This window comes from Camelina sativa, chromosome 4 (assembly GCF_000633955.1).
Source record: "Camelina sativa cultivar DH55 chromosome 4, Cs, whole genome shotgun sequence".
Classification (NCBI taxonomy): domain Eukaryota; kingdom Viridiplantae; phylum Streptophyta; class Magnoliopsida; order Brassicales; family Brassicaceae; genus Camelina; species Camelina sativa.
This window is the reverse complement of record NC_025688.1, coordinates 22,455,440-22,472,623: the sequence shown is the minus strand read 5'-3', so window position 1 is coordinate 22,472,623 and position 17,184 is coordinate 22,455,440. Positions and strand designations below refer to the sequence as shown.

The window sequence follows — 17,184 nt, the reverse complement described above, 5'->3', positions numbered from 1 at the left end:
TTTAAGTTTTATCCTTTTTATCCATCATGTCTTGTTTTTTTTTCCCCACTGTTCTGCATTATTTATAAATTAATTTCTTAAGATGGTACAAATTTAAAGATGTGTAGAGTGTATCTTTCTTGAAAAAGATTGTGTACAATGGTCTAAATTTTAGGCTAACTATATAGTTTTATGAAACCTAATTGAAGAAGATATATAAGAACACAATTAATTTTCTCAAAACATACATATATAAAAGATTGAATTTCCTAAATTACAAGCCATAAATTGAGGTTACTTGCGAGTTTTTTTTTTTTTTTCATTCAACATCTTCAACTTTTAGCCGAACCTTTTTTTTTCTTCTTAATATTCATAAATCTACATGTATTATCACGAGTATATTCAGTTCTCCCACTTGTATACTAACGGAGAACTGACAATATAGTTTTGGCAAAGATCTTAGACTTTCTTATTCGGTATGAACTAGTGGGACAGCCAGGGATACATTGTACATGAGGATTGAGGGAAAACTTATAGGTGATGTTTGAAGACTCGAAGGTTTTACATAATATGTTTCCAACCAATTTGTCATCTCTTAAAGAATTTGGTATATGGATATTTCTCGCACCATTAGCACCCCACAACGCCATATGGAGAACAACAATGTCAGCATGAAGTTCACACCCTTCTTTAATTTGTAAAAGATGGTTTATAGTGAAAATTATGCCGATTCATCTTACCAAATCATTTAGATTTAGATTTCTGTTCTAAGTTTATAAGTTTTAATTAAGTACATGGCTACCAATACATTGACCGATTTAAAGTGAATTTGATTATACATACCTTTATATGAAAATAATACTTTGATGTCTTCAAACCTATCGTTATAACTTGAAATTGTTCTCATGTTACTAGATATATCCATTAAGGTAGCTAGAAGCTAAAAGTTCTTTCTTGAACACTTAAACACAAATTGCTGAAAAATCTGAAACTTTTAAACTCTAAAGCTAACTAATTAAGGGCATCCTAAACACGAAAAAAAAAAACCCAACACACACAATTGGATTATGTCGCAGCCAAAAAAAAAAGAGAGAGAGAGAGAAAAATTGAAATAAATAAATAATGCTATCGGGAATGATGGTAAGGGCAAGTTGCTTGAATCCGAACATTTCGTTTCTCAAGAAAACTCCGAAGAGATCTCTTCATAGAGGCCTTTTGACGATGAATTGTGGTGATATTGTTTGTGATCATCGGAGGATCCGAACCGTCTGAACTTCTTAACGATGATCCCACATCTCTACTCGCTAGCGACAGTATAGCTTTAGCCTCAAGATGGGTAAGATATGAAGAAATACACATGTGCCCGTTGTAGAAAATTGTTAGCATCTGAGATTCTTGCTTTGGTTGTGAAATTTCAGAGCTGCTTGATTCTTCCACCCTACAAAACCATTAATAATATAAACGATATCAGTATCGTTTGTAAATTGACTCTTAACTCATATAGTACAGATTAAGCATAAAGAGAGAGAGAGAGAGACTCACGAGGTGTGGAAATCAGAATTATAAGAAGACGGGAATAAGCGAAGTTCCAAGTCGCATTTTGTTTGGATCTCCATCTCTTTTTAGTTGTGAGTAAAAAAGGCTTGTGGAGTTTGTGATGATGATGCTGTGATTTTGTGTCAGTCTATTGATTTATATATGTGTGTCTGCGTGTTCTGAATGTGTTGTGGTCGAAAAGAGAGAGAGAGAGAGAGAGAGGAGGAGATAAGGATAAACAAAAGCTGGCAAAGAGAACAGCGAAGTTTGGACAGAACATAGCTTTACATTTCTGTTTCCTTCTCTCTCTTCCCACACGTGTAAAATGCTTCTTGTGTGTTTTTTCATTTGTTAACTTCCATTTTTTTTGTATTTTAAATCCATTGACCCTTTAAAAAGAGAAGAATCTTTTTAAACAATTCATTGTATAATTGTTTTGGGTTGTTGGGAGAAATAAAATATTCCCTTCATTTCAAAATATAAGATGTTTTAACTAAAGCACGCATATTAATATTGAACTCATGCCTAAAGAAACAGAGATCCTCTCTATACTAATTTGGTTTAATTTGGATACATCCTTAAATAACAGAGATTCTTTTGGGGTTTTTTTTAAAGTTTGAGATATTAGTATAAGTGCCTGCTTTCAAAGTTGTAAATCACCAAAAAAATAAAGAAGATGTTTCATTCTTTAGGAAAATTGGAGTATTTTTTCGTAAAAATGTCAAGTAGAGTAATAATATCATGAAAACAACTTCACTTTGTTTGGTCACTATGCACCGTCGGATTATTAATGAACTATTTGTCATCATTAGTTCATTTTTTTTTTCAACCACATGTTCGCTTAATGAATAAATGATTCTGCAATCAGATTTGGGGTTTGCCCACATACCGACAAAGAAGGTTAAATCCACGTGGGAAATGCCAATATACAATGTTTGGTTTTGTTTGTTTGTTTTGTTTTGTGCGTAAGGTTTAATTTTGGCAAAATTTGAAGTTATTATATTTTACATAAAAATCAATTTACCAAAACGTAAATCTGACTAATGGTCTTACATTAATAATTTATCTCAGAATTCTTAAAATTACAAATTATAAAAATAAAACAATAACTTTAAAAATTAATTTTTGTTTTGTTATACAATGAAATTATTTTATTTATCTAGCTTACAAATATTTTACTATTAGTTTGTATAGTTTCAATAATAATTTAGTTTTAAAATTAAAATAAAAAGAATTAAAAAAACGAAATATCTAAAAATTCTTCAAGTTTGCAAATGATGTAACATTTTTTTTCCTCCAAATTCCTTAAAAATTCATAAAAAAATATTTTATCATTTAAACCTACAATATTTAGTTTTTTTTTGTTAAAAAAACCTACAATATTTAGTTTTTATAAGAAAAATCGTATTTAGTTTTTACCTTTTACGATCTCAAAGTATGGAACTGAAACGACTTATGAGCACACACCGACACACTTCAACATTAGTTTAAGATCTTTGACTTCAATTTCTATCTCTCCCCTCTATTCGTAAAAGGCCATAATTATTGGATTCCATCATGGGTCTTATAGCATTTGTAATTATTGGATTCTGTCTTAGCACGAGTTTATCGTTGGTTTAAGAAGGCTCTGAAATCCAAACCCCAAGATGAGGAACACAACATCGAGATGCACATCACCAACGCTAGCAACAACCACTCAACCTCCTCCGATGATCCTTCAAATTGTTAGTTTTTTCGAGATATCAATATAGACTATATAGTAAAATGTTAGGTTAAGCTCAAAGCCGTGCCTAGAGATTTAGAGGCCAGAAACGATAATAAAATATGTTTTAAAAAAACTAATTACAATATCTTACAACTAAATACAAAAATATTACAAAACTATAATTTCAAACGGATTCTAATCTATAATAACTATCAGTGCATCATTTGTAAATTTTAAATTATGTTTTGTTTGTAATACTAGATGAAACAATTTATAGTGAATTGTATATTTACCAATTGATTATGCATTTGTTTTTATTAGTTTTTATATAATAAAAATAGAAGGAAGCAAAATATAAAACTTAAATATATTCCAATTAAGAAGAGATGAAGAGATTATTGTGTAGTCATCCTAACTTATTTTCCATATTTCTAGTTTAGCTACCATTTTGCAAATCCTCATTAACTCTCTACTCTTATAAAATAAAAATATGCATTTGACTGCCTTTTACAAAGTATAAGGCCGTAGGCGAATGTTTCATTTTAATGCACATAGGCACGGCTCTGGTTAAGCTCCACTAACAAATAGTACTGTTAAAATGTTAAGAGCCCGGCCGTTAACAAAGTTGTATTTAGCAAAAGAATATTTTTTTCATTCTTTTCTAAAAAAATGTAGTCTCTATTTGTATCTTAAGAATGTCAAGTGGAATGAATATCATGAAAGACAACTTCACTTTGTTTGGTCTCTATCCACTATTGCATTATTTAATAATATAATTTCTTGCCATCACGTGATTTGGTAGATTACTTTTTTTGTAAACCACATGTTTTTCACTTGATGAATAGCTTCGTTAGCATGATTCTGCCATCAGATTTTGGGTTTGGCCACATACCCATATATACCAACAAAGAAGGTTAAATCCACGTGGGAAATGCCAAAATACAATTGTTTGGTTTTCAACTAAAAAACTCGAACTCAAAAAGTATGGAACTGAAATGACTAATGAGCACATGTACACATTTTAACTTACGATCTCATCAATTTTTTAAAAAACAATGCGCACATGTAATTAGTGGTGCTATCGATTTGAAGACCGAACTAACGTCTTCGATTTATATTATATATGAACAATAACAATAATATACACACACATTAATGAAAATTGATGAGATCGTAAAAATGAACAATAACATTTTAACAATAACATTTTTTAATGTGTGTTATTGTTATTTTTTTGTTAATACTACAACGTTGTTATTGTTATTGTAAAAATGTTATTGTTCATAAAACATTTTTTTAGTAAACTACACTTTTGAATATAAGAAGTCTTTTACAGCAAATTCACCATATATCGTTCAACTTATTATCTATATTAACATTTTTGAAGTACATTTTGTATTATGTTCTTTTAGTTTTGTTTATTTAAAAATTTATTTACAACATGAATCCCAAAAAAGTTTCCAAAAATAACATTACTTCAGATTTTGTTTCCTAACTATTTTACATACCATTCCAACTAAAAAAATACAGCAGAATAAATATGGAAACATAAACTATAATATATTTAACCACACTTTCTATTGTGCATTAAAAATATTCTATCTATGAATCCTTTGCAAACAAATAAAACAACAATTTGATTCCTATTTTATTTTTCAAAATCTGTGAGCTTTGATTCTTAACGTAAGAAGAACTTCGATTCACATTTATTTAAATATTATAATTTATATATATAAACTTAATAAAATTTTAAAATATTACAAATATGTAAAATTAGTTTAAAAAAAATACACTATATGATATGGTTATATAGTAGATGGGTTATAAAGAGAATATGTTGGAATTAATAAAATATCATTAAATTTATGCTAACACGGGTTAAATCCTCATTTTATTATTTGTTAACAATATTAATATTAAAATATCTGACATATAAAAATTAATTTGATTTAACTAAGATGTGTAAAACAATTAAATCATTAGAAAAAAACATGACTTAATCATAGCTTATAAATGACTTACTATGTATTTAAATCCCTTATTTTATGTTATAATAATTAACAATCAAAATAGAATCTTAAACACTAAACAAAACAAACTAAATATAACAAATAAATGGTAATGAAGTATATTGCGGGGTTAAAAAATTAATATAAATATTTAACCAGAGTCTTTTCTGAAAATATTAAGGCCACAAGCTCATTTTTTGGTGGAGCCAATTATACATTAATATTTTTTTTAAAAAAACTTGAAAAACACAAAGAATACTAAAAAATATTTGAAACAATGACCTTTTGGTACTAATATCTTACCTTTTTACCATTAGAACTAATAAAGTTTTTAGGAAAAAGGGTCGAATATTCACTATCTTATTTGGAAGCCACAAGCATGTGTTTCACCTGCCTGTGTTAAGGGCCGACTCTGCATTTAGCCGCACAAACGGTCACGAAATTTAGTTATTTCTCTATGAAAATCATCTAATATTTAACAAACAAATACAATATAAAATATAAATAGTAATAAAAATTATTTGCACGCGGTGTACCGCGAGTTAAAATCTAGTTACACATATAAAAAAATAACAAAAATGTATTGCTTAAGAATTTTGAGTTGAAAAAAACAAATGTTCTATAATCTAAAAGTGGGTAAGTGCAATTTAGTTGGTTCAGGTGGAACTACCAAAATACAAAATTAGGGTCACCATACCGGGAATAACCGGATTTTATCAGATTTTATATCTGAATCGATTTCTCCGCTCTTGTTTCTTCTCTGTTCTAACACTTGTCAGTATTGATTTTTTTTTCCTCTCTTTGATTTTTTTCTGGGATCAATGTCTGCGATACTCCAAGGAGCTGGAGCTGGAGCTGCAGCGGCTCTTTCGCCGTTTAATTCTATCGATTCCAACAAACTCGTCGCTCATTCTCGCTCTTCTCTTTCAGGTTTTTGCTTGATTTGCTTCCTTTGTTGGTTTGTTTCGATTTCGAATTTGTTGGTGGAACTGTCTGATTCCAGGGGTGGTAATCGCAAAATTTTTATATATGAATTTTGGTAGGATCTTAATAGAATTTTATTGTGTGGTTTTGTTTTTGATGTTAGTGAGGAGTAAGAGATACATTGTGGCTGGATCTGATGAGGGAACTAATAAAAGCTTTGGTTCTTCTAGCCTCATAGCTCGTCGTTCTCAGCCGTTGATGATACCAAATGCTGTTGCTGCGGTATGTATGTGTTTAATCTTTTTTATCTTCTTTCTCTTGTTAAGAATCTGTAATGGATCTTTTGATGGGTGGTTCTCGATTTCTGTAGACGAAGGCGGACACTGCTTCCAGTTCCACCCCATCAAAGTCTGGGTATGTTATTTCATTCCTTATGCTAAATGCTAAATGGTTTGATTTAAATGCATTGATTTAGTACTTTTTGGACTCTTGACCATAATATTGGATGTTAGTTGGCAAGGAACAAATTCTCTCGTGTTTGTTGGTAGTTCAGGTTTATGGCTGATCTTATAGTGCATTAGATTTATGATACTGCTTAGAGCACCTCCATCAGGACCGTTGTGGATGCTCTTAGACTGTTTAGATTCATTATGTTTAATTATGCAAATGCCTTTTCTTTGAAGTCTGGTGGTGTCACATCCGGGTCAATTCTAGATTATGTTTGTATCTCTGTATAAAAGAGCCCATACTTCAGCCTTCAAAAAATCCCTGTTGATTATATAGAGTTTTTGTATCATAAGTTATACATGTGACCCTGCATCTGATATCTGTATCTACAGTCTCAAAGCCTTACAAAGATCATGCGATGATGTTTACATCTTTACTTATGCATCTTTCGTTCGAAGTAGCACATCTTCTGATCTTGTCTCTGTATTCCGTGAGAGAAATCATATTTCCTTCTCAGAAGCTTATTTCTCTTGCCACAACATAAGCATAACTAATTGTAGCTATATAACATGTTCAGACATGAGCTATTGCTTTTTGAGGCTCTTCAAGAAGGTCTAGAAGAAGAAATGGACAGAGATCCACATGTATGTGTCATGGGTGAAGATGTAGGCCATTACGGAGGCTCATACAAAGTTACCAAAGGTCTAGCTGACAAGTTCGGCGATCTCAGGGTTCTCGATACTCCAATTTGTGAAAACGCCTTCACTGGTATGGGCATTGGAGCTGCCATGACAGGACTAAGACCTGTCATTGAAGGTATGAACATGGGGTTTCTACTCTTAGCCTTCAACCAAATCTCCAACAACTGTGGCATGCTTCACTACACATCTGGTGGTCAATTCACTATCCCGGTTGTAATCCGTGGTCCTGGTGGTGTTGGCCGGCAGCTCGGAGCTGAGCATTCTCAGCGGCTTGAGTCTTACTTCCAGTCAATTCCTGGGATTCAGATGGTGGCTTGCTCAACACCTTACAACGCTAAAGGATTGATGAAAGCGGCGATAAGAAGCGAGAATCCCGTGATTCTGTTCGAACATGTTCTGCTCTATAACCTCAAAGAGAGTATCCCAGACGAAGAATACATCTGTAATCTGGAAGAAGCGGAAATGGTCAGACCCGGTGAACACATCACGATACTGACGTATTCGAGGATGAGGTACTGAATCACAAACTAAAAGCTTTTCTTAGTTGAAATCGAAACAATATCCAGAACTAATAGAAAACTTGTATCAGGTACCATGCAATGCAGGCTGCAAAGACGCTGGTGAACAAAGGGTATGATCCAGAGGTTATCGACATTAGGTCGTTGAAGCCTTTTGATCTCCACACAATTGGAAACTCCGTGAAGAAGACCCACCGGGTTTTGATTGTAGAGGAATGTATGAGAACGGGAGGAATCGGAGCCAGCTTGACAGCTGCCATAAACGAGAACTTTCATGATTACTTGGATGCTCCGGTGATGTGTTTGTCTTCTCAAGATGTTCCAACTCCTTACGCTGGTACATTGGAGGAATGGACGGTTGTTCAACCAGCTCAAATCGTCACTGCCGTCGAACAACTCTGCCAGTAATGTTTGTTTTTTTTTACAGTGACTGTTTTTACGTTTTGTTTTCCTCTGTTTGTCTTGGGTGAATGATACTTTCAATTTGAACATTTAAACAACTCTATAGAAAACTTCCATATGGACCATACTTTATTTGACAATAACAAATTGTAACGTCTTCATCACTTACTCATACATTACATACACTAATCAAAACTTAAAAAAATCAACAAAATTTAATTATGGTAATTATACTCATACATTACGTACACTAATCAAAACTTAAAAAAATCAACAAAATATAATTATGGTAATTAGCTTATTCATAATTCTTGCCGACGAATATACTAAAAGAATAAGGGTATAAGTGACATTTCGCGTTTGATATTTGACATTTCATAAGCTAACTCTATCGTTGAGTCGAAAGGGGTGAGAATCATACAGAGAGAGAGAGAGAGAGAGAGAGAGAGAGAGAGCAGTCAATGGCGGCGATAACAAGCGCGGTGATCGCAATAGCCGGAATAATCTTGGGATGGGTAACGATAGAGTTAGCTTGTAAGCCTTGCCTGGAGTCAGGGCGTGAAGCTATCGACAGATCTCTAAACCCGGATTACGATCCCGACGACGAAGACGTCGTCGACACAACTTCCGGTATTCGTGCTCCTCTCATCCCAAATACTCCTCCCGATAACTCCGATCCTGATCCCTCCACCGCGATCAAGTCAGTCTGATGCGACCTTCCCTTGAGTTTTCCTTTGTATTTAATTTTTACCATCCTTTGTGATAAACCTCTCTCTCTCTCTCTCTCGTTTTCTAAAATGTTTGCCTATTCCGGTTGATTTGTGCAATTTTCCATTGGAATGCTTCTGTGTTTTTTTTGCTGTTCTTATTTGCAAAGTATAATATTAAGGCAAAATTCAAGATCTATCAGTATGATTAAGGTTCGTTCTTATTTTGGGGACGAAATGTGACTTTTCTTTGTTTGATCAGCACGAGGCCACGAGCACTGTTTCATCCTTGTGTTACATAAACCATGGCTCTCACAAAGTCACACATATACATAATGTACATTGTATCAAGTTAGTTATTTGAAGTTGTAGGTTGTGTGGTAGTAGCTGAGTAGATTTGGACGCTTGTGTTTAGTTTAATCGACAAAGAGAACTCGGACCACTGACTACGACAATTCAGTTGAGAACGAATAACTTGGATACTCCGAATCGGTTGCAATGGTGAATAATTTAAGATATTAACAGTTCGGAATATTAATTGTTTCAAAGTGTGATTAAGAACTTAAATCACTACAAAATTGGTTAATTATATGAAATCAGTTTTGCCGTTCTTTATCAAGTTGAGAAGGCTTCATGGGCTTTATTAGTATAGGACTCTATATGTTTTGGCCTTATACATAACTGTGTATATAAAAAAATGTTAGAACTTTCAAATTTTGGTCATAACTTTGTTTTAACCCATTTAAAACATCAACTTTTGTTGATTAGCTTTTTTAAACATGAAATTTCGTTGACCAAGCCAAAAAAGATATGACGTTAAATCCGATAATTGACCTACTAACAGACGTTACTATGCCGTTAATGATTATGTTACTAACAAAACGACGTCGTTTTAATGGAAGTTTTAATTCGAAAAATATCATTTAAACCATGAACTTTTAAATATAAGCCATTTAAAGCATGAACTTTTAAATATCGTCCATTTAAACCATGAACTTGTAAATGTATGTCATATAAACCATGAACTTGTCCTAGGTGTTCGGTGAAAACTAGACAACATGAAAATTTTGGTTATCGAAGCAAACCGGAAAAAAGTCTAACCGTTCAGCGCAATTGATTTGGATAATTGGATTTTAGTTCAGTTTGGTAATCGGACCGATTGATTTATTAGAAACCGCATAAGTATATAAGCCTAACCGGTTAAACCATTTAACCCTAGTTTAGGGGGGTATTGGAGGCGAGAATGTGAGAGAAATTATTAGACATTTGAATTCCAGTGTTATTGGATTAAATATTTTATCAAGTCTTTTAAATTCATCTGTTATTGGATTAAGTACTTTTAAGTAGTCTTTTAAATTACTTCAGAATCTAGTGTTATTCAAGTCATGAACTTTTCATTTCTATTAAATTCTAGTGTTATTGGATGTTATGTATTTTTTAATAGCAACTAGATTTAACTAGAATGTTAAAGAATTGTTAGTGCAAATTGTAAAGAAAAAAGTCTGACCTTTTAAGCTAGGATTTGGATATTACTTTGCACGAAATAATAATAAAAAATGGCCAGAAAACTCATGCAAGTTCTTCAGTACGATTCTTACAGCAGTGGTGCGGCTGGTTTGAAGGTTCTTTTACTTTTCGCGGGATTGAGGCGAGCGATCAAAAATTTTAACGTCACGTCATTCATCATCGACAATCGGCGACACTTTATTTGATTCTAATTATAACGGGTGTCGCTGGTTTTCTCGGCGAATGTTTTGGTAAGTCGCAGCGTCTTCGATATTAACACCATCGTTGTACTCTCCCCTGATATTGCCTTCCAAAAACTTATTATAAAGTATTTTTTGGTCGCTACTTGCTGTCGCTAGCGACATGAATCCGAACAGGCTCTCTCTCTCTTTTGTACTGTTTCTCAAGCTGTTGCGTTATTTCGATTCCAACCATGTGTTTTTTTTTTTTGCTTTCGGTCGATGTCGTTGTCTCCTCTCTTACATGATGCATTGATTTCAAAACCTTTGCAAATAGAGTCATGTAGTCATATGTGATTTACTTTGATCTCTTTCTTCTCAAAACTAATTGGAACAGAGCATACATCTTTTAAACATCGAGATATTGAAAGTGAGACTATTATTATTAAATGAGCAACATTATTAGTATTTGTTTTAATTCAGACTGTGATTTGGTAATAATGATACTGACTAAATATTCTTTGTGGATATTCGAAAGATTAGTGTGAAGTTTGTGCTCTCATGTATCGGATCAGCTGATAAATATTTTTTACGGAAATTCTAGCATGTTTGTTTTCAAATTTTAAATTACCATCTGCTCTTATCAAAATCATAAAATCCCTAAAAAGTAGTATTTGTTACAATGATTCTTCTCCTATATAATATTGGAGATCCTTTCACTTCTCAAAAGCAAAACAAACAACTATCATCTCACGAAAACCACAGTCATCCTTCGTAAGTTCTCTGTTTCAATTTTATATAGTTACTTACACTCCCATGTTAAGTCATTTCCTTATGTTTTCTTTTTGTTTTTTTCTCTTTGGAATGGATACAGGAGAAGGGTCACACACAAAAACAAAAACTAAGAAAAACCCATATAATTCTTGGACATATGAAGAGAGTCAAGAGTTGTAGGCTGCATTAGTTAAAGCTATCAAACGGGGTGGCGTGACAAAAACGGGTCGGTAAGTAAAGCTACGGTAGAGACAAAGATACTACCAATGCTAAATAAAAAGCTTAAATGCAATAAGACTTACACGAATTACTTAAGTCGAATGAAGTCTTTTAGAAGGGAATATAATATGTAAATTATGGGCCGTGGTGTTAAGTATCATCTACAGGAATTTGCTGGTCAAGGTCATGATCCTGAAACTCCATAAACTATTGTAGTGTTTGTTTCTGTTGAAGTTTTTAACTCCTAGCCTTCGTGGATAAAGGATGAAGGAGCAAATTTATCCATTTTCAGTTTGTTTCTGTTGTTGTTTGAAACTAGTCTACTCTTTTTTACGTTAGATGGAAACTAGAAGAATTTATCCATTTTCAATTATATTAAAATTCTATTCAAATCTAATAAAATAATACAAATTATTGTCCTTAGAATCACAAAGAAAGATTTGAAAATCTTTTACAATACAAGAAAATCTATGAATTATGTCATTAAGTCTTTTCTAATAAATTCTTTCAAATTCTCGCCTCCAATACTTAGTTTTTTCTCTTCTTTCTTTGGCTCTGCCTCATAATGCAATTCTGAAAAAGAGAAAGAAGAACATCAATTCATCCTTCTTTCTCGACCATTGTCATGTATTTTGTGTTTTTTTGTATTTTTCTTAAGTCTTTTTCATTTATTAGTACACTACACTAGAGTTTGAATTTGAAGGATTGATGATTTTGTTTTAGGACACTACATTAGAGTTTGAAAGATTGATCACATTTTTTATATATTATAGTTTAAATGACATAAATTTGAAAGTTCATGGTTTAAATGACATACATTTACAAGTTCATGGTTTAAATGACCTATATTTAAAAGTTCATGGTTTAAATGATATTTTTTCGAATTAAAATTTCCATTAAAACGACGTCGTTTTGTCAGTAACAGAGTGATTAACGGCATAGTAACGTATGTTAGTAGGTCAATTATCGGATTTAACGTCATGTCTTTTTTGGCTTAGTCAACGAAATTTCATGTTTAAAAAAGCTAGTTAACAAAAGTTGATGTTTTAAATGAACTCCAACCAAAATTTCATGGTTTAAATGGCTAAAATTTGAAAGTTCATGATTTAAAATGACATTTTTCCCATATAAAAATACTATATTTCACTCTATTTGTTTCATCCAATCTCCCAAATTCAAAATTCGAATTCTCTCTCTATCTCTCTCACAATCTAGCAATGGCGCTTTCGGCAGCATTCAAGGAGAGACTCGATCAAATGGAGTTCACCAGAAAACAACGACTCGATCTTCTCCAGGTATCATCAATTACGATCCTATCTTCTGCTCGTTCCATTGAATCATCGAGTTTCAATGTCGCTAGTGAGTTTTAGAAATTCTCCTGGGTCGTATGAAAAATATGAGAAACCCTATGTTGATCGAGATCTCAGGTTGATGAACTGTTGCTTTTAATTTCAATTTCGAAAATCAATTTTCCTAGCGAATCATCATCAAACAGATCATACTCTGTAATTTTTGAATGTTGTGGATTCAAATTGTTTGATAGGCGGAGAAAGAGTTACAAGTGAACAAATCACAGATTTTAGCAACGAAGCACCAAAGTATACAATCCATAGAACGCAGATGTTTGATGTTAGACCAAAAAATAGCTTCGCAAAACCTCAAGATCACAGTTCTCAGATCTAACATTGAGGATCTCGATTCAAAATACCAGAACTATATACATCAATTGAGGTTTGATCATTCTTGGTTTAATTCGTTGATGGTTATTGATATCATCAATCAATGCGTTTGATTGATTTTTTTTTGTTTTTAAATGGTGTATGGTATTATTGGATGATATAGGACACTGAAGAGCGAGGTTGAAGAGCTGAAAGAGTTAGATGAAGAGAGGGAGAAGTACTACATGGTGAAGCGCTTAGAGACGAATGAGTTTATGCAAACCGTTGAGAGGTTTAGATCAGAGAACCGGTTTCAAATCGAGAACCTGAGAAACCGAATCAGAGAGGTATAGTATAATGGCCACTCTTATGAATGTGAAATATATATAAGTCAGTGCCTGGTCTTGGATTTTGAAGTAATGATTCTGAGGTTTAATTATGTTTAATCTTTGGATTTCTCAGCTTAAATCAGCGTTCGAAGAAATTCATGAGAAGAACAGTTATCTGCAGAATACAAGTTAAGGTATGATCTGTTTCTTAACTTGAAGAAAGATGTATTGTGGGAATTGCAGAGGAAAGGCTTTAGATGAATGAGGTAACCGTATGATTGTATGATATGATGATTACGAATAAGATAGAATGAACCAGTGTAGTTAGTTACAGAACAACAGAAAGCAAGCTTCCTTATTGATACACTTCAACCATGTTACCACCATTAGTCAATCAAAGAACATGGTTCCTACAGATTACAAAGTCAAAAGGGGTTTAGGGTTCGATTGAGAAACAGGAGTGCACTTAAGGTGATGAGCCAAGGTCAGGTTCAGTCCTCCAATGGCCTCTTCCATGTCAACCTTGTATCCATTGATTCTCCAGTCAAAAGCACTGAACCCATCATTCCAATCTCCCCAATAAATAAAGTTTTTTTTTTTTTTGTGTGTGACGTTGGCAATTTTATTAAACCGGAGAAGACTATAAATCGAACCAAGTAAACCAAAATCAACGCTTTATCTCCACCGAACCGAACCAAAAGAAGAAAAACCATAAACCCTAAATCCAGCGTCGTCGTCTTGGCGCTCTGAGAAATCGAAGCGTAGAGAGAACATCGAAGAAGATGAGAGTGAAAAGGCAGAAGAAAAACAGGAGAACGGTTAGATTCTTCACAGTATGTTTCGGATTCCGTCAGCCTTTCAAAGTCCTTTGCGACGGCACTTTCATCCACCATCTTGTTGCTAATGAGATCACCCCCGCCGACACTGTTATCTCCGATCTCCTCGGAGGTCCCGTCAAGCTCTTCACCACCAGGTTTCTTTCTATCTCTCACGATTCCATTGTAAATTTACCCCAGTTTCTTATCATGGAGCTGTTCCATTATCGTAGATGTGTGGTTGCCGAGTTGGAGAAACTGGGTAAAGATTTTTCAGAATCCCTAGAAGCTGCTCAGATGCTCAGTACAGCTACGTAAGCTTTTCCCCTTTCACTCATTATATTTAGTTATATAGCTAGAAGAAGGCGTCTCCAACTAGATTGCGTAGTGTGTGATGAATTGGAACATTGTGTAAATTTTTCGATTTGTTTCTTAAGGCACGAAACTGAGTTTTCTATAACTGATATGCATTGATGTTCCACTTAATATATAGTTCCAGGCTATAATGTATTTGATTACTGATATAGATGAGCTCTTATGCATAGCAAAAGTGAGGACTTTTGAAGTTCTAGACCTGAGTTTTGGATAATGTATATGATGTTGAGCTTTGCTTCCCTTTTGAGCTTTTAGATGTGAGCACGAGGAGGCAAAAGCAGCAGATGAGTGTTTGTCACAAGTTTTAGGTTTACAAAACACCGAGCATTTCTTTCTCGGAACTCAGGACGCTGACTTTAGGAGAAAGCTTCAGCAGGTTAGTCTGATGAGCAGATTGATGGATATTTTTCTTGGAGGGTTTAGATGTTTTAATACTAATCTCCGTGTGTTATTAATTCCTCTTTTAGGAGTCTATTGTTCCTCTTGTCTTTGGACTAAGGAACATACTACTGATCGATCAACCTTCTGATTTCCAACGTGAGACTGCCAAAGACTCTGAAAAGAGGCGCTTAAATATGACCGACACAGAAAAAAGGTTGTTGGCGAAACGGACTTCGAAAATTGTAGCTTCTAATAGACCAGAAGGAACAATTGCAAATGAAGAATGGGGGATGCCTCGAGTTATTTCTACAAGAAATAATGCACTTGGTGTGAAAGATAGACCTCAATTCAAAAGAAATAGAGCTAAGGTAATGTACAATCTCTTCACAATATTTGTAGGTTGTATATAACTTTATTAGGATTCATTGTTCTGTGTCTTAGTTGAAGTAGCAGGGGAGAAACTAACATTGTTGTCTCAAAACTCTACAGGGTCCAAATCCACTTTCATGCATGAAGAAGAAGAAGAACAACAATACAGAGAGACGTCAATTCAAATCTAAAGCCGAGTCTAACTCTGGTGCACAAAAGGTAACATAGTTACATAGAGAGATTTAGCACTTGGCAGCCTTGTGTTTACAAATAAGAGGTTGCAGATGTTTACTATTCGATCTTTGTCTTTCCAGGAAAAGAAAGAAGGCGAGAGTGATGCAAAAAAGAGGACAAGAAAACGATCGAAAGAAGGAAAATCTGGTCCGGAGAGTACCGAGTGAAACAGAGGATGTTAACATTGTATTAAACCACTCACCAAGAATTGGGTGCTTGTCTTTAAACGTTATTTTTTACTACTGCATAGTAAAATCTTGATCACCAGTCGCTCTATAGTTTTAGACACATTGCTTTTACACTCTCATCTCCTTTATCCACATTTCACGCAAGAAGCTAAAAGAGACTCCATCACTCAAACAAAGAAGCTAAGTCGCCAACCGTTTGTTTCTTTAACAAATAAAACGGCCAAAAAAATATGAAGCAAACAAAACAACGACGAGCTTTTATTCTTAAGTTCAAAGCAAACAAAAGTTCTTGAGTGGCCAGAATTTGGATGCTTCCATACAAATATTGTATATATGTTTATCGAATTTACTTAAGAATTTGGCTACCATAATCATCATTGAACTTGTCGTAAAGATGGGCGTGCAGATGAGCGGATGGTCGAGTGTTGCTCAGAGCTCGATCAATATCTTCTGGTAGGATGGGACCAATTTTTGGCAACTCTGCATCACAAAACAAAATAATGTCAGAGATTTTTGGCAACTATGCCAATGACGGATTGTTTTCAAAAGTGATTTTACCCTCTTCAGGCACAATATCTTCTCTGTCTTCTAAAATAGCTAGTGTGCGTCTTAATGGTTGCATCGCAGCTTCCTTACAAAGTATTCGAATGTCCGAACCAGAGTAACCCTCAGATTTCTCAACCAGCACATCATGAGGCAATGGCTCATCGCCTGGTTGTGACGGCAAGAGCATCTCGAACATTCCTCTTCTTGCTTCCGGATCCGGTAAAGGTACAAGAATCTAATGATTTCACTAGTTGAGGCCAAAACAAAGGAGAAACATAGAAGAAGCATTTTCACTCAATGAGGTAAAAATGAAAAGGATACTCTTTTCTCTAGACGCCGGAGCATAGCTGCATCTAGTTCCCAGGGGAGATTTGTTGCTGCTAAAACAAACACAAGCTCATTCGTTTTCTGTAACCCATCCATCTGCAAATTTTGAACCAAGAAAAACATCAGTTTATTACTGATGGTTCGGCAAGATATTACTACTTTGTAAGACATTCTTGTGCATTTTACCTGAATGAGAAGCTCGGTTTTGAGACGCCTGCTTGCTTCATGTTCACTGCGGCCTTCACCACCACGTTGGCTTATGATTGCATCTATTTCATCAAGAAATATCGTTGAAGGTGCGTGATGCCTAGCTAGATCGAACAGAACTCTTATCAACTTCTCAGAATCACCTGAAA

At 34.0% G+C, this 17,184-nt stretch overlaps 6 protein-coding genes across 6 annotated transcripts in view; 4 read left to right on the top strand and 2 right to left on the bottom strand.

Annotated features, from left to right (window-relative positions):
• Positions 773 to 1,752, bottom strand: LOC104781853 (protein TIFY 5B-like). Its single transcript, XM_010506623.2, has 2 exons — positions 1,522 to 1,752; positions 773 to 1,417 (listed from the first exon to the last, which is right to left on the bottom strand). The coding sequence occupies exons 1-2, from the start codon at positions 1,593 to 1,595 to the stop codon at positions 1,105 to 1,107; spliced, it is 387 nt and encodes a 128-aa protein (XP_010504925.1). The 5' UTR covers positions 1,596 to 1,752; the 3' UTR covers positions 773 to 1,104.
• On the top strand, positions 5,988 to 8,348 carry LOC104781851 (pyruvate dehydrogenase E1 component subunit beta-3, chloroplastic). Its single transcript, XM_010506621.2, has 5 exons — positions 5,988 to 6,159; positions 6,317 to 6,435; positions 6,524 to 6,567; positions 7,178 to 7,813; positions 7,891 to 8,348. The coding sequence occupies exons 1-5, from the start codon at positions 6,051 to 6,053 to the stop codon at positions 8,225 to 8,227; spliced, it is 1,245 nt and encodes a 414-aa protein (XP_010504923.1). The 5' UTR covers positions 5,988 to 6,050; the 3' UTR covers positions 8,228 to 8,348.
• LOC109132586 lies at positions 8,621 to 9,130 on the top strand. Its single transcript, XM_019244319.1, has one exon. The coding sequence runs from the start codon at positions 8,683 to 8,685 to the stop codon at positions 8,929 to 8,931; it is 249 nt and encodes an 82-aa protein (XP_019099864.1). The 5' UTR covers positions 8,621 to 8,682; the 3' UTR covers positions 8,932 to 9,130.
• On the top strand, positions 12,781 to 14,140 carry LOC104781849. The gene is made up of 4 exons (XM_010506619.2): positions 12,781 to 12,901; positions 13,150 to 13,337; positions 13,449 to 13,611; positions 13,727 to 14,140. Exons 1-4 carry the CDS (start codon positions 12,824 to 12,826, stop codon positions 13,784 to 13,786), a joined length of 489 nt encoding a protein of 162 aa, XP_010504921.1. The 5' UTR covers positions 12,781 to 12,823; the 3' UTR covers positions 13,787 to 14,140.
• Positions 14,279 to 16,060, top strand: LOC104781850 (rRNA-processing protein UTP23 homolog). Its single transcript, XM_010506620.2, has 6 exons — positions 14,279 to 14,566; positions 14,642 to 14,722; positions 15,039 to 15,159; positions 15,251 to 15,532; positions 15,654 to 15,752; positions 15,848 to 16,060. The coding sequence occupies exons 1-6, from the start codon at positions 14,376 to 14,378 to the stop codon at positions 15,932 to 15,934; spliced, it is 861 nt and encodes a 286-aa protein (XP_010504922.1). The 5' UTR covers positions 14,279 to 14,375; the 3' UTR covers positions 15,935 to 16,060.
• Positions 16,187 to 17,184, bottom strand: part of LOC104784178 (katanin p60 ATPase-containing subunit A-like 2) — an 8,120-nt gene continuing 7,122 nt past the window's right edge. Inside the window, exons 2-5 of the mRNA XM_010509236.1 lie at positions 17,015 to 17,178; positions 16,823 to 16,924; positions 16,514 to 16,736; positions 16,187 to 16,435 (exon numbers count right to left, since the gene is read on the bottom strand). Of these exons, the coding sequence (XP_010507538.1) occupies positions 16,302 to 16,435; positions 16,514 to 16,736; positions 16,823 to 16,924; positions 17,015 to 17,178 (623 nt within the window). The 3' untranslated portion in view covers positions 16,187 to 16,301. The remainder of the gene's footprint in view (positions 16,436 to 16,513; positions 16,737 to 16,822; positions 16,925 to 17,014; positions 17,179 to 17,184) is intronic.